General features: G+C 41.8%; 1 protein-coding gene across 2 annotated transcripts in view; it reads left to right on the top strand.

Moving 5' to 3' along the window:
- Positions 1-17,150, top strand: part of LOC310954283 (apoptosis-stimulating of p53 protein 1-like) — a gene marked incomplete at its 5' end in the record, with an annotated part of 59,299 nt that overhangs the window by 15,099 nt on the left and 27,050 nt on the right. For both annotated transcript variants that reach the window (XM_083923685.1, XM_083923684.1), the window contains 3 exons: positions 845-992; positions 3,649-3,756; positions 7,025-7,092. In XM_083923685.1, coding sequence (XP_083779811.1) covers positions 845-992; positions 3,649-3,756; positions 7,025-7,092 — 324 coding nt within the window. The remainder of the gene's footprint in view (positions 1-844; positions 993-3,648; positions 3,757-7,024; positions 7,093-17,150) is intronic.

Below are 17,150 nucleotides of genomic sequence, written 5' to 3' on the forward strand. Positions count from 1 at the left end.
CTTTACACTTTCCTTTAAACATAACTACACAGTTGGAAAAGCTTGATTTCTTAACTGTAAATATGGAGAGATAAAATCAATAACATCCTGATTTTATCACATTTAGATCAGGTTAAACATTTGTCCTAAGCCCAGAGGGAACTGTGTGTGTCTGTGTGTGTGTGTACAAGCAAGCCGTTATTGATAACTGATTAAAGCTGTGATCAATGTGTTCTTCAGTCAGATGGATATCTTGTTACAAGCTGTTGTAGCCTTTTTATCACCTGACATTAACATACAGTACAAGTCAAAAGTTTTCCTATTCAAGTGAATGAAAAAGCGTTTTGACTGGTATGGTTTGTATCATGTCTGTAATGATTTAATTAGATTAAAACATCTGCAGCTCAGACTTCTCTGATGCCTTAATCCTCCTGGACGTATACATTGGCTGTCCCTGATTGGATTGAATGCAGTCTAGCATCCATTGGTCTATGTGGATTGGAGACACTCTGCATCCACACTGTTTGTTAATGTATCTAAAGTATCTTCAACAGTCTGCAGAGGTTCGTTTGAGCTGATCTTTCTCTATTCACCTGGATTTTGCACTTTAATCTGAACGTGATCAGTCTCTGGTCAGCCATGTTGCTTCTTATTACTGACATAGGAACAGGACAGTTATTTAACAGTAGTGGTTTTTGTCAATGTGTCGTTTGATTGGTTAAGTTAATGCTGTTTAGTTAATTATGTGATCCTAATGAGTAATTGACGAGAAATACATCATCCATCTTGCACGTTCCTGAAATGGTTAAGTGGTAAATGTAAAGACGTTTCATGACATTTAACATGTTTGCTTCTATGTTCACAGGTGATTCTGACAGTTTACCTCAACGACACCCAGCAGATGCTGACTGAGGTCCCAGTTACTCCTGCAACCAGGGTGATCGACGTCGTCGAATACTGTAAAGAAGCCGGCGAGGGGGAGTGTCACCTGGCTGAAGTATGGAATGGGCATGGTGAGTCCAGCAGCGCTCCATTCACCCGTCCATCCATAAACTGTACATGTATGAGATTAGTAAATGACAATGGAAACATTTAAAACAATAAAACTCGAAGGACACTCAGAGAGCGCAGACCTTTGCCGTCTCACACTGTTAACAAAAGTGAAATATTGCAGGATTTGGATCTGCACCAAAATTCAATTCAACTTCCTGGGCTCATGCTTCACCCTTTCACCAAGTTTCATGAAATTCAGGCCACATTTGTGCTGTTATCCTGCTGACAAACAATCCTTAGGACTTATTTTTATAAGACAAGACAAGAATAGTTAAGACAGCTAAAATAAGATCATATGCAAGAGGCTGAAAGTGTCCATGTATGCAGATCATAAACTATTTTATATTTACATTTCACGGTTTTCTATGAGCATCCACTGTGAGGCATCGGCTTTCTGTTGCATGGGAACTCTGGAAACATCAATAATAATAATGTATCAGTCTATCTACACAGCAACAGACTGCTAGGTGACAATAAGAAGATGACGAGAAAGAAGGTATAAGACGATGTGATCTCGTATTTAATGCACATCGAGAGGAAGTGGGAAAACATGTTTCTGGAGCAGTCTGTCATAATATATCCACACATACTTGATGTTAGTCTGTTGAACGCTGATATAGTGAAGCACAAACGCACTTAAGTAGATCGATGATGATAATTATCAATATTATTGTTGTTCTGCTGCTTTCACAGAAGCCAAAACTGTATTTCTATACACACATGCGCACTCGCATAACTCTCCACCATGCCCATTACTAATATGATTACTATTGACAACCTCTTTGAGAATCAGAGTATTCACATGATTATAATCTGGAATTACCGTATATGACAGTATAATCACGTTGTGACATCGTTTGCTTTCAAGCGGATTATCAACAAAGACAGACCGGTATCCCGTCTACACCTCGTGAAATCAATACAGTGCTAAGTGCCCTCTGTACACTGCATGCCATTGTGAACTTGAATAGACCAGTTCATCACACCCAGATACTGAGAGCTACTGTGTCCATTAAAGTGTGGCCTATATTCAGTCAATCATAGCTGTTCAAGTAGCAATAACACGCGACAACACAGTGTGTTTGTGTAACACTGTGGTGTGACTGAGCGGTCAGACGGGCTATAAATGGCCCCAATACTATACTGTTTCTGAGGCGACGCTATGAAGCAGCACACAATAAATAGTGGTATAAATTGCGTCGCTTGTGTGACGAGAGGCCATGCCTCAAGGCCACAACTGGCCTCGTGACGCTTCTAAGCCATTGTCTGTGTGTCAGTGTGTGTGTTTGTGTGTGTCTGCCGGGTTCAGCCGACAGACCACCCGCTGTCAGCAGCATCACTAACATGGCTGCTTATTTACATCTAACGTTAGCCCGCGAATGTCGCCACAGACACAGACAATGTAATACTCAGCAGAAAGGCAAGTAGAAGGGCTTTCATTAGTGGTTCAGGTGATCAGTCACCATTGTTTTAAGTCACTCTTTGATAGAAGAAGAAGAAGAAGAAGAAGAAGAAGAAGAAGAAGAAGAGGAAGAATTCCTTTATTTGTCCCGCAACGGGGAAATTCGATTTTTTCACTCTATTATTATTTTTCATGTTACACACACACAGGCCCGAAATACACACACATGCACCACCAGAACCTATATACATGCAATTAATGGAGAGAATGGAGAGAAAAAGATAGATAAGAACTTAAAAGACAATTAACTCAAGAGTACATCTTCAAAGCTGCTATGTGATGCTTGAACTGCTTGAAATATTTAAAGCCAAGACTCCATGTTTTCTTTTTTTTATGGCTGCATCATTACATCACATGGGAAGAACTTGGTTGACTTGTGCATCGGGATCCATGCTAGACTTTACACAACATAGTACAAATCTACAGTATGTGTTTGAAAAATGGTTTGCTAGTTGACCGACTGACAGGGCAGTGGGATTGAGTTAATGAAAACAGAAACAAAGGAGAATCATTGAAATATGAAATCAGAGCTATCAAAAGAAGGTCACAATAATTTAAACATTATTAAGTTACACAAGAAGCTTTAAGGTGTGTTTTTGAGGCAATATCATTTTTATAAAGTATGAGAGAGGGCATATCTCATCTCATCTTCATCCGCTTATCCGGGGTTGGGTCGCGGGGGCAGCACCTTTAGCAGGGGACTCCAAACTTCCCTTTCCCGGGCCACATTAACCAGCTCTAACTGGGGGATCCCGAGGCGTTCCCAGGCCAGTGTGGAGATCTAATCTCTCCACCTGGTCCTGGGTCTTCCCTGGGGCCTCCTCCCAGCTGGACGTGCCTGGAACACCTCCCTAGGGAGGCGCCCAGGGGGCATCCTTACTAGATGCCCGAACCACCTCAACTGGCTCCTTTCAACGCAAAGGAGCAGCGGCTCTACTCCGAGTTCCTCACGGATGGCTGAACTTCTCACCCTGAGAGGGGGGATATGTGCAATTTAATGCTGTTAAACAGGACCTCATGAAAATGTAAAATCCCGAATGTATATAATTATCTGATTTATGAATCATCTCTCTCTGGCTTCTCTGGATAAATAAGACTCAGACTCACGCTGTAATATCTTGGCTCACGTTTCCTAACACTATCTCCCGTCTCAGAGCGCGTTCTCCCTCTGGAGGTGTTATTGTTGGATCTGCTCCAGCAGTGGGGAGCCAGGAGGCCGGAGGTCAGCTTCTACCTCAGACACTGCCCCTCCTGGACACAAGGTACAGCAATACAAACACACAAACATGTCGGCTTCCCTGTAAATGTCTTATACGAGTATGACGACTGACAAGAACTGCTTTCAAATCGTTTTTTTTTCAGTATCTAGCAACATTCACTCACATGTAGAAAACACACAAACACAGAGAGCCAGTGGTGTGCATGAGGTTTAGAGGTGAGGTCAGGGGCTCGGTTAGTAATTAGCCATAAGATGATTAGTGTTACATCACACAAAGAAGGTAAACCTAAAGGGGAGAGGGGGGGGCAGAGACAAGGAAAAGAAAAGTCTTTGGTCTGCTGCAGAAATGTCAGATGACATTCTGCCAAAACAGCAGTTTGAATTGCTCAGTGCTTTTAGAGAATACGGTTAATCAACGATTTAAATGTAAGCCGGTTCCCAACTGATTCAGCATTCATTAACCCAACATATCCTTGGTGAATGTATTTCTTGTCTCCGTTTAACTTTTTCAGCAAAAACAAGAGAATGATTGTGTAATGTGTGTCTGTGAACAATTAAGAGCACTTCTTTCTTCAGTGAGACGACTGTTACTCGCTAGGAAAGCCGTCAAATGACAATTACGTTGTTTTTCTTACTCAAACCTGTTCAAACAACACACTGGAACACACCACCATTGTAGAAATACGAGGCTTGGATCACTTTCCCTCGGAAAATCGTATTTTGAAAGGGCGTTACGTCACAAATGAACAGCCGGATACTGCAGCACTGGTGTGTGGTTAAGTCTGCTCCCTGCAGGGAAATGACAATCTCACCACCGGCTGGTTTCTCCATTCATGAAAACGTAATTCCCATTCATTAGCATCTCATATGCTTGTGAGCTGTGTCAATGCATTAATCATAACACCTTCTTAGCAATATTTTTTTTCTATTGTTAAGTTACAGAGGCCATAAAGGTTTCCCTATACATTTGTGTGTTTATTATAAAATCAGAGCCTTAGCGTCTCTATCTCATCCTTTATTTAATCTAATAATGTTACACCCGTTCCCATTCCTATCATTTTGTCGGCAGTGAAATGATTTTAGCGATGCAGTTTCTATCTCTATAATTTTCCTCTGAGTCACAGCTCAGGTGCCAGCAGATCTGAAATGTATTTATGAGCAGCAGGGTGAGATCGAGAGTAAGATAAAGGGGGCAGCAGTTCATCTGGCCGCCTGCTTTGGAGATAAGAGGCTGTTTTTCTCCTGGTCCGCCTGTTTCCAGCACCAGAACGTAACACAGATGCGGCTTGGATGTGAATGATTTCTATCCAAAAACACACTGTGATTAATGGCGCGTTGGCAGCGCACTGCAGGGACAAGCGTGCTGCCAACTTGTGTTTGGTTTTTCACCTGTTATCATAAAACAGCCTATTAAACTAGCCGATTGCTCTCCGGGGAACAGGGCGACGCATTTCCCTAATGTACTGCCTTCTCCCGGGCTAATTTAACAACACGCGCCCTCTGTGGCTTATTGAAGGTGCCTGTGGTGAGTTGGCACCTCCTACACAAGGACACCACCCTCCTCGTAGATGCTTACACTGTTACTGCTACAAAATAAAGCGCTCCTTGATAGAGAGTGAAATGGGATGGAACAGAGGTAATTAATCAGTCATAAGTGAATCTAATGATGCTGTATTTCCTATTACTATTGATTATTAACATATTGTTTTAACTGTATCAGTGTGATGGTGTCTCTGTTATGCTACTTTAATAAACGACTGCTCAATTGAGTGTAAAACTTTTTTTAGTTATCTATTGATTGTAAGATGCTAATTTATCAACTCGGCTGAATCTTAAGTGCATCGGCTGCTCTATTGACTGGAGGTGAAACCTGGAGCCGGCTGGGATTAGTCCAGATTGAGCCCGTCTGGTCTTAAAGGAATTAGCGATTGTTGCTATTTATAGATTATACAGGGAAAAGGGAGCTGAGTGTAGATAACACGGGGCGATTCCAGGTTTTCCTCTCCCAATTTAATGTGTTTTATCTCGATCCAGTTGCATTACTTTTAAAGTTTCTTCAAGATATTTTTAATCTGCTAGAAACATAAAGCCATATATACGGTATATACATTTATATATGTATATAGCACAGAATCAGTCTTATTGCAACACCTCGTCCTCTGTGTTTCGGTGCTGTTATAGGAGGCAAGTTGCCAACAACATCCTGTGAATCCTTAGTAAAATAAGAATGGCTGAAAATAAAAGGAGAGTGCCAACAATGACACACAAACACAATAACATAACACGTTCACTTTTAACACCAGAATACATTGTAGAAGACTGAAACCAAGAGCGTGACTGATGTGAAAAGTATCCAAATACATACGCAAACTATGAAAAATTGTAAAAGGTATTAATATATTTTTTTCATTCATTCATTCATCTTCGACCGCTTATCCCGGGGTCGCGGGGGTGCTGGAGCCGATCCCAGCTGACATCAGGCGTGAGGCGGGGTCCACCCTGGACAGGACGCCAGTCTATCACAGGGCACATAGAGACGTACAGAGACAGTCAACCATTCACACCTACGGGCAATTTTAGAGTCATCAATTAACCGAACACCTGCATGTCTTTGGACTGTGGGAGGAAACCGGAGTACCCGGAGAAAACCCACGCAGACACGGGGAGAACATGCAAACTCCACACAGAAAGGCCGAGGTCGGGATGCGAACCTGTGACCTTCTTTGCTGTGAGGCGACAGTGCTAACCACTACACCACCGTTTATTTGCGATACATAAACATTTTGATGGAAATAGTGAGTTTATGATTACATGCAGTGTAATGGAAAGTGACATGTCTCACCCTAAGGCCGATGTTGCCTGTCCATTTATCTTGGAGGTACTTTACAGACGGTTAAATGGTAAATAAAGCTAATTTCATATCTCAATAATGACACGTAGTATGATCTAGAATCTGTTTTTGGTAATTTAATATATAAATAAATAGTCTGTATGAAATAGTCACATGGTAAAGCATATTTTTGTATACCCCTGTGTGAATATTAAATACTTGATGAATGAAAATGAATGAGAATTTAACAACTTTAGTGCAAAACGAACATATCGTGCAAGGAGCAGAACGCAAAGCAATGATGTAAACGTTGCCGTAACAGCTGCTGTTTTTAAAGAAAGATAAAGAAAAACATAAACGCTAGACAGTAGCCCAGCCCTACCTGGCCACAAGGCTTAACTCGCCCCTGCCTCGTTTCACTTTATTTATTTTTTCAAGTATTTCATGTTTAGTTTTCTTTTCATTGTCCGTCTATGTGCAGGAAGTCCGCAGACTTTGGAGCAGAGTTGGTCCATAGAAGAGAGTGCAACAGAGAGTGCTAATGACAGGGTAGGTGGAGGTGCACACACGCACGCACACACACACACACACACACACACACACCACACACTGGAGCTGGGCTTGGCCGGGCTGGAGGTGCAGGACAGGCTGTGTTATGCATCTCTAATTAGCTCACATCCAAGTTCTTTTGTGCACTGTGTATATAAAGATGTCTACACTGCAACACATAATGATAAAGTTGAAAGATTCAGTTCGTTCAGTATACGCCTACGGTCTACAGCAAAGGACAAGAAAGATCAAAGCAACTTGACCAAATACTTTTCAACTTTTAACCTTCATTACGAGAATACCGCTAACTTAGCCTTCAAAGAAGAGTATTTCTCAAACCGTTACGTTAAGCCTATTGCAGACTCAAGGCCTCTTAAGGCTGCATTTACGAATCATCTTTTATGCAACAGTTTGACATTTTGGGAAACTATTGAGAAAAAGGGGATGGTTTGCGTACAGATTAGCGTACAGACTGGAAACTAACAGCTAGCCTAGCTCTTCCATCCAACATCGCCAGAAATCCACAGCCTGTCTTTTTAGACTTCGGTTTCTATATGGATGAAACAAACAAGACATAAAATGTTAATCAGTCAGCTTTAGAGGTGAATTTGGACTAAGCCAGTCTAGCTGTTTCTCCGTTTCCCAAAGTATTGAACTATTCCTTGGATAAAAGTGTAAGATGCTGATGGTTGTGATATTGTCAGATTTATGCAGTGTTACAATCTTGATATTTGAGACTGGCAGTCACCACTACAGATTATGTCCTAATATATTCTTAAACTACAGGCTCATTTAATGTAGGGATTACATATTAAACATTAAAAATGTTTTGGTACATGTGTGAGTCGCAGTAGGCTACTACAATGTATGTGCACATCTGTGTGTGTAGTCTAGCGGATTAGCCTACGGATTAGTGACAGTGATGATTATAGTTCTCTACCAGTAAGAACCATGTGAACACACACGCGCACACACACACACACACACACACACACACACACACACACACACACACACACACACACACAAACACAAGCGGTACATACTCTATTCTATAATTACCTTAAAAGATAAAAGAGATATTATGGGAATTAGCCTTTTTGTCGCTAGCGTGACTAATTGCTGTTAGCTAACCATGTTTTGTTTTGCTAGCTTGCTCTATCCTGTTTTCTTCCCTACAAAATAATGAGTCATAGAGTAAAAAGAGCAGCTGACCTCATGCTGGCAGCTTTTTATTTATCACTAACAGCTATTTTCAACTATGTTAGCTATTGTATTGAACCCCAGACTAGACTGCTTTGTGCATGTTGGCTAGGCCTCGGTTAGCCAGTCACTAACCACGTTTGCGTGCACATATCTGTGTTGGTCAGTCTGCCGGTTAGTCAGCCAGTGTGTATGTGTGTGTGCATGTGTCGGTCAGTCAGTGAAGGTAGGATTAGCTTGGTCCCATGACATAACCAGGCTAAGAGGATTGTTAGCTAGCCAAACCGCTCCTCCTCCTCCCTCTCCTCTTCCTCTCACTCCTTCGTAGTCGTCTTGAGGTATCTGTCTTTCTTCGTCCTCTACCTTTCAACATTTGGTTCAAAGCAAAAACAAAGAGTTTGAGACGAGACAGGAGCGTGGGGGTGAGTCTGGAAATGTGTTTCTTTTCTGTCTGTGTGTGACTGTTTCTGTCTGCAGCTCAACAAAGTGTGTGTATGTGTGTGTGTGTGTTCGCTTTACACTTTCTACCCACCTTACACTCCTTTGCCTTCTTCTCACATCAGCTCGTCATAAATAATGGAACACTTGAAAAATTGGAAATAGGAGTGCATGTAGAGGTGACTTTGAAATGTGTTTTTGTGTGTATGAGTGATTCTTTTTACTGTAAGTTTTTGAAAGTTGTTCCCTGACTTTGTTTACGATCCAAACTACACTCACACACAACACACACACAAACACAACCGCACACACACACACACACACACACATTGGTAGACGTGCAGTTTATGTCTATGTGACAGGGTGGGACTGCTGGCAGTGTGTGTGTGTGTGTGTGGTTTAATCTGGACGCTATGTGCAAGCAAGGTGTGACTTCTTTTGGCCATTTTTGTTTGGACTAAACAGTGTTATTTTGTGTGTGTGTGTGTGTGTGTGTGTGTGTGTGTGTGTGTGTGTGTGTGTGTGTGTGTGTGTGTGTGTGTGTGTGTGTGTGTGTGTGTGTGTGTGTGTGTGTGTGTGTGTGTGTGTGTGTGTGTGTGTGTGTGTGTGTGTGTGTGTGTGTGTGTGTGTGTGTCTGTGTGTGCGTGCGCGTGTGTGTGTGCGTGTGTGTGTGCGTGTGTGTGTGTGGGGATGTGAATGCATGTTTCCAAGTCAGGGTGTGACTTCTTGCCTCTATATAATCATAACCAAAAGCTCTCACTTACTCACACATTCACACACACACACACACATACACAAATGTCAGCACTGTCTTGTTTACATCATTCAGTGGGGAGAAACAGCATCTGGTGTGTGTGTGTGTGTGTGTGTGTGTGTGTGTGTGTTTGTGTGCGTTTGTACGTGCATGTGTGTGTGTGTGTGAAAGAGAGACACAGAGAGAGATAATGCAGTTTTTGTTAGTGTACAGCAGCTTTTAGATGTGTTATTCATGACTCATCTCAACACTAATGTCATCACTCATTGCAGCAAATTGCATTTTTAATATTTCTCAAACAAATGCAAAAATCTCTGCAGTCATCCTTCAAACAGATTCCTCACAGGTATTCGTAGAATTAATTGGTGATGATGTTTTAATCTAAACCAACTTCAACCAAGTTAAATATATAAAAAGTGTCCAGAAAGAAAGGTTTCCGATCCAGGTCAAATGTTTAATGCACGTTTTCCTGACTCAGTTATGTTGAAATCACCCACCTACATCTTATAGCCATGTGATGTGATGATGTTATATTTCTTGAAACCTACACAATCAAATTTGCCAGCAGTTTTCTTGACTTTAGACATTTATATCTCCGCAGTGGCTGAAATATATATATTTTTTTACCATTCAGACTGCATATAAAACATTAAATATCCATCTTCCTCTATCCGTTTGCAATTGCAAAGATATCTCTTACAATGAGGACCCTGGGAACATAGAGTTGACCCCCTATGATATAATGCTGACGTTAAGTCTGCAGGGTAGTTAGTTAGCGTTATTACTGTCCGTCTCTGCCAGTTCTCACTGGAACTGCATCTTCTGTGTAGCTGGCTAGAGTTGACAGATGATACCTCCCATCAGCCTCAGCTCTGGGCTTCAGTACTTTGTGTTTAGTGCTAATTAGAAAACGTTACTGACACGCTAAAGTGAGATTAATTATAGTTAATAGTATACCTGCTCAGCGTGTTCTCATAGCCTAGTTTAATTATTTTTCTCTCTCTCTAATTTACTAATTGTGAAAAAAACAGGACAAGTTGTTGTGGCATGTAGATTTTAGATAACTGGATATATTTACTGTAATATTATGGAAACACTTAGCGTAGCGCTTACTGTCTGATGCTGGGGTTCTGCAGGCAGGAAAGAGGAGCTTTGTTTTTCTCTGGTGTGTGTGGGCTGGGTCGGTCAAACAGCAGTCCTGTCCCAACCCAACACTCCCTCATTCCCCTTCCCAAGACGGTGCGGTATAAACCTCGCCCCTGACCTCCGAACGGCCACAGAGACTGTCACACGTTTTGAGTTAACACGCACACACTCAGTGAAGTCTCTTGATCCGACTGTGCGTAACTCTACCCCATCCAGCTGTGTGTGAGATCACTGCTGATGGATATATTAAGAAGTCAGGTGTGTCTTCGTATGTGTGTTTGTCTGCCCTTGACAAAACACACAGATCAGGGGTTGTGTTGATGTAGATTACGGTGGATATTTTCACTGTATGTCATCACTAGAAATCCCTGGTTATGTGATAGTGTGGTCTCAGGGACGTCGGCAGACTTGAATCACTAGATGTGACTTTGCTGATGCTGTGAGAAAGGTGTGACTATAAATATAACATGTTTTTTTGCACGTCCAGAACATAGAATTGTAAACATATGTTATTAAACTTGTATTTCACAGTTGAAGTCATTTATTGTTGAATCTTGAATGGAGGAAATCTTTGGGAAATTTTGAAAGACAAGGGTGCAAATGCTGTAGTTGTAGGGAAGTCCCTGTTTGAATGAAAACTGGCTGATGTTGTGTTGCATTAACCCATTCTCAGTGAGAATGTGTTGGTTGCACCAGAACGTTTTAAGTTAAGTGAGTATTCCCGGAAATCCCGCAGGTCGTCCTGTTTCTGTCCCTAAATTCTGCTGAGGGTCTTTACTGCTTTGCCCCAAGGACAGGGCACAGGACACACGACTGTTGATGGACACGCTGTCAGTGGTGGGGTTCAAAGATGTGACCTTTCAGTTACACGATGATCCCTGTAACCAGAGGGCCACCCCTGCTGCGTGAACATCACCGGAGCGGTTCTGATAACAGAGTTTTCCACCTTTGGTCTCGGCCGAGCTGCTGGAATGCTTGAAGGTTGTTATTGTAGATTAGGAGGAATATTTTTACTGGAGACGCGCAGGAAGGGGATGGGTTTCATTACTAGGATGGATGTTTAAAAAGAACAGCATGTCTGTGTTTGTGTGTCTGGTATATATGTGCATAACTCTGAGAACATACACTCTGTTTGGAAACGTAATACTGGCACAATGAGAAGGTCAAATCCCCATGTGCTTCAGATTATAACCCATGATCACAGCACATGTCAAACCGCCGCAAAGACCAGTGAACAGCTGCAACATGGGATACATTACAATGTAATTGTTCTGAATGTTTGCTTATTAGCACATGCCTGTCACTTTTTACAGTTCTGTTGCACAATCTTAGCTAAATTCTGCTTTACAAAGGCGTAAAGCGACATACAGGGCAAACGCAGAAGAAACACAACACATCAGAATACACAACTAAGACCCAGGCGTCTAGTTGACCTGGTGCAGAGGTCAGCGAAGTGTAACAAATATGTATTTATCTGACTTTTAAAAGGTTCGACAGCAACCGCAGACAGTAAGGATGCAGGCGGATCGCTCCGTGATTTAGGTGCCACAGACTTAAAAGCTCGATCAACCGGGGTCTTAAGGCGGGCGTGTGGGACGATAAATTAAATATATTTGATTTAAGAGTGCGAGCTGAGGAGTGCGGGTGAAGTAGCTCAGTCACATATGCAGGAGTCTGACCGTGTGACGCTCTGTAAGTAAGTGTGAGAATCTTAATCTGGATCCTAAATGCAACAGGGAGGCAGGATTATGAATAAAAGCACTAAATAGGACTTCTTGAACCAAAGTTAACATGTCCTGCATATTACTTTGTGTTGATCCTGAGTAAACCCTCGCAGTAGGTTCTACACGCTGAATGCATGGCGTCAATCCCGCTGATTTATGTCTTCATCTAGACAACATACCTATGGCCCTTATTGGGTATGTTTTGTGGTTGTAGGGAGGCATGTGGCTCCTCCAAGGCTCCACGATACTGTATGTTCTGTGGCTGAATATGGGTTCAAGAAAGGTGTTCATAGGATGTGCACCTTAAGTTCATAAGTAGGTTTTGTAGTTTAGACAAATTCAAAACCAAAGTTATTATATTGACAAAAGATATAGTTATTAAGTTTATCTTGTAAGTCTTGGATAATGTCAATTAAAGGAAAAATAAGTTATTACCTATTTGAACCAATGGAAGCTTTCATCGTCTCGGTTGAGTCCACCCAAGTCTTCGTCTTTTTCTTAAAGTAATGGCAGATTAGACAGTGATGGCGTCCAACTGGATTAGATTTATTGGAGTGCAGCCCATAACATTTAATCCAAAAAACTGACCAAGAGGACTAAACAAGCCACCCAGAGTCATTTATATCTGCCCAGTAAAAGATAAAAGGAGCTCACATTGGGCGGAAAAGCATCCGATCTGGAAACACTGAGCTCTACAGATATAGTGTTACTAGTGTTACAACTAGTGTTTCACATGTTTGAATTCAGCTCCAGTCAGACGAATCCTGACCTGTAATCAGCTGAGCCAGTAGGACGAAATGTGTAGTTGTAGGAACAAGATTTAAATCCATACTTTAATCCATTTAATCCTAATTTCAATCAGAGTTTACATGCTGTTGTGACGTGAGTTAATAGTAAGAAAGTTGTCAAAAGTTGAACAAATAGACTTCCTTTCTAAAAACATGCTTGTAACACACCCATACATCCCAAGTGTGAATACATAATCCAAATGGATCTGACTGTTTTTGCCAACTTTATGCTTTATTCGTTATGTTTGCCAAGATCATTTCAAAGCCAATAGTTTTAATAAATTTTAACGTCCGTTGTTGGTATGAATGCTTTTTAAACACACAAAAAAGAGATTTTGAAGGGCTACTGAATATGAATGAAAATATAATCCAATTTCAATACTGCATCATTATAATTAATAATATTAAAACATTATTTTTCACTTTTAATTGCCCTTCGTGTTATGTTTGCGACCACACACAAAGCCCAGTCACACCCACAGACGCCTGCACCCAGAACAGCAGCACTGGCAAAAATTCCAGTCTGCTTTCATTACTGGATGTGTGTGTCTGTGTGTGTGTGTGAGACAGATACAGTATGTGTCTGTTTCACAGAGTGAAAGAGAAAATGTGTGACGCAGCAGATAAGTCACATGTCACTGTGTGTGTATGTGTGTGTGTGTGTGTGTGTGTGTGTGTATGTGTGTGTGTGTATGTGTATGTGTGTGTGTTGCAGAGAGTGAAACAGTGAGAGAGAGAGAGAGAGAGAGAGAGAGAGGAGAACAATATGACGCAGCAGGAGTGAGTTGTTATTCCAGTATGTTTCCGTGTATGTGCGCACATACATGTCGTGCACGTGTGTGCGTGTCGCTGGGCGCATCCGGTGGGAGCGCGGACCACAAGACCGCCGTGCACACTGCCGCGGCCGTTAATCTGCCGGCACCATCGTCTTCCTCACAACACACATCTGGAGCAGAAGGCAGAGGCTGATTGAGAGCAGCTAGTGTCCCATCAGGCTGTGGTGCAGTGATTTCCCTTCTGAGAGAAAGTGGGGGGAAAGAAAGAGGGAGGGGGGGGGGGACGGAGAGAGAAGGGGATGTCGCTGCAGCAAAAAAGCCAGCTGCAGATGGATGAAGAAAGAGAGGTGAAGGATTGCAGAAAGAGAATATATTATAGAAAGAGATGGGGATTAAGAAGGATGGGCAAGGTGTGGAAAAAGGAGGGGTAGAAGGTGATACAGAAACGGAGAGCACGAGAGGTGTAAGAGGAGTACCGGTTTACAGGTTGACATGTTTGTTTACTGTAGTAATTGAATGCAGTGTCACATAAGTGGGCTTTTACACGTCATATGAGAACACACCAATGCAAGACAGAGTTTGTATGACAGAGAGAGAGAGAGGTGGGGGGACTGGAGTGAGCGTGGGCCGAGCAAGAAGGAGATAGAGAGAGAGAGAGAGAGAGAGAGAGAGAGGAGAGAGAGAGTGTCGTAAATCACAGCACATCACCGGGCGGACAAGAGGGAAAGTTGTGATAAGGATCGCTCTGGTTTTCCTCCCCTCCAAGCTTTTCTCTGTCAAGCCTCCGGCGACATTTATCTATCTGAACAACCGTAGAGGTGCGCCGGTTCTCTGAGAGGCTGTGAGGATGGAGTGGAATGAGGTGGATTTGGTGCAGGAATTCACTGTTGAAGGACAATGCAGCAAAATTAAAGTCCGCTCCTGCAGGATCACATGGGACAGCCTGCAGGTAAATACAGCGCGGCGGGAAGCTGATAGAAACTGCATGTTAATGTCAGCCGGGGCACTCGCAGGCGGCCCGGTCTGCAGGGTGTTGTGCAGTTGAGTTACCAGCGTGAGCAGCAGAATGCATGACATTAAGTGTCCAATTGTTAACTTTTCTGTAGCTGTAGGATGCAACTCTTCACTAGAGAGATTGGTTATGAATATAATCGACAGAATATTCCCAGGACACAAATGTCACACTGTTTAGACTGACAAGGGATCTTTAGTCCAACTAAATCATTTTGAAAGCTCCGAGAATCAAGGATTTGTGGTTAGAAGTTCAGGTTCAGTGGAGGGTTGTACAGTTTTCTGTTTACTCACCTTTTTAATACATCTTTAATGTGCATATGTGGAATAAAAAAGTGCCATAGAGTCATGTTAATCTCACAGAAACTGAATACCTAGATGTGAAAGGTAGTCACCGTTTAATATTTAGTGTTGAAAAGAAATAAATTCAACTGAATTCTACATTTTGGCGATACTTTGCTTTTAAAACCCCTCAATGTACGTGGTTTGAATTCTACCTGTATTCAATTTCAGATCATAATTTCAAGTTGTCCAACTCCAAAAAGCACGATTTTAATAATGAAGCAAGATTAAAATAAGATGTAAACACGTGGGCTACCGGGGAGCGTCCCGACCTCTGTCCTCTCAGGTTACGTTTTGTCAGACATGCGATTCAAAAAAGAGATGTTTAGAAGAGACTACAAAACACAGACACTGAGTGAATTGGAGTATGCAAAAACAATAATTAGTTTGAAATTGCAAAATTACCTTCCAAATGTCAAATGGTGAAATTTAGACCACATGAATACACATATATAGACACACATACACACAAAAAACTCAAGGCTACAAATTCAGTTAAAATTGGTATTTTAATTTTTATGATTACGTATTTAACATGGACTAAGTAGATTTGCTAAAACTGATTTATCGTTTACTTTATACAGATGACTTCATTTTTACTAATCTCTCTATTGAACACTGCATCGCTGCTCACAAACAGGATCAGTCTAACCATACTGGCACTGTCAGGTCTCCTTTAAGGTGAAACCCGAGTGCATTGGCAGGAGATCAGTGTATCTGCAGAACTTCGTCATGCACATGAAAGTGAGGATCTGCACAATCTCACGGGTCAGCAGTTAGCTAATGACATGTGGCACCACTGACTGGAAAACCAGGGTAGTGTGTATAATGTCATCCTCTAAAACATGATGTCGTCTGCATTATGTTGGAAATAATTAAACAAGTCAGCCTGGGGACAGTGGTGTTGTCATTTAGCCCAGTGTCATTAATCACTGATACTGATATTTAGCTTCCGCTCCCTGAATGCGTCCTGAAAGTCCAGTCGGTTTAATCTGTTTCACTGATTTCATGACTAAGAACTGCCGTAACCCCCAGGGCTCAGTTGAGGCTTCATCAACTCCTCCCTGAGTCATGGCATTAAAGAATCCACTGAGGTATGTGAAGACTTTCTTGAAGATGAAACAAAATTGACTGACGCCTACGATCCCTTTGAAACCATTTCTCTCTCATCTCTGGCAGAAATCGAGTGAGAATGAAGCCCACGCAGCGTTTTTTCACCCCCTAAATAACGAGCTCTACACCCCTTAAATTTCAGTAACGCCAGGCCTCTATAAATATCTCTCATATTCTTCATCTTCAGCTGTTGCATCAGTTGAAGTAACTATCCAAGTTTATCGAGATATTGATGAAAAGTTCAGTTTTTAGCGTCAGGTCCCACAAATAATATTAAAAAAAACCCTTTAGAGCAAAATGAAAAATTTTGACGAGTGTTATTTAATGTAAGTGGGACATTATTCTTGTTTGTGTTTTTAAAATGTATCTACAGTAAAACATCACCTACCAAAGTCCATTGTATCGGAGGGGTGTCAGACGACAGAGATCTCAAAACTGTATCTTGGTGAACTTACCCTTTAACACTCGTACCCGTCGTATCCATGTTGCCATTTACGCCACAGACCCTTGAAAGTAACGGACACATTCGAATTCTGACGTGGCTTACAGTAAAAGAGGCACTATAACGTTGGCCGTGCTAATTTCTCTTGCTTCAAACTTGTTTATTTAAAAGCTATTAACGTTGAAGTTCCTCAGGGTTTCATTTTAGGCCCCTTCCTGTTTCCATTTACATTCCCACACTTAACCACTTTAAATCTAAAGAAGACTGTAAAAATGAAAATAAACATCTGTATGATGCTATGCAGTGGAATAATAGGCCTGA

The sequence above is a fragment of the Echiichthys vipera genome (assembly GCF_963691815.1).
Source record: "Echiichthys vipera genome assembly, chromosome: 12".
Taxonomy (NCBI): Eukaryota; Metazoa; Chordata; class Actinopteri; order Perciformes; family Trachinidae; genus Echiichthys; species Echiichthys vipera.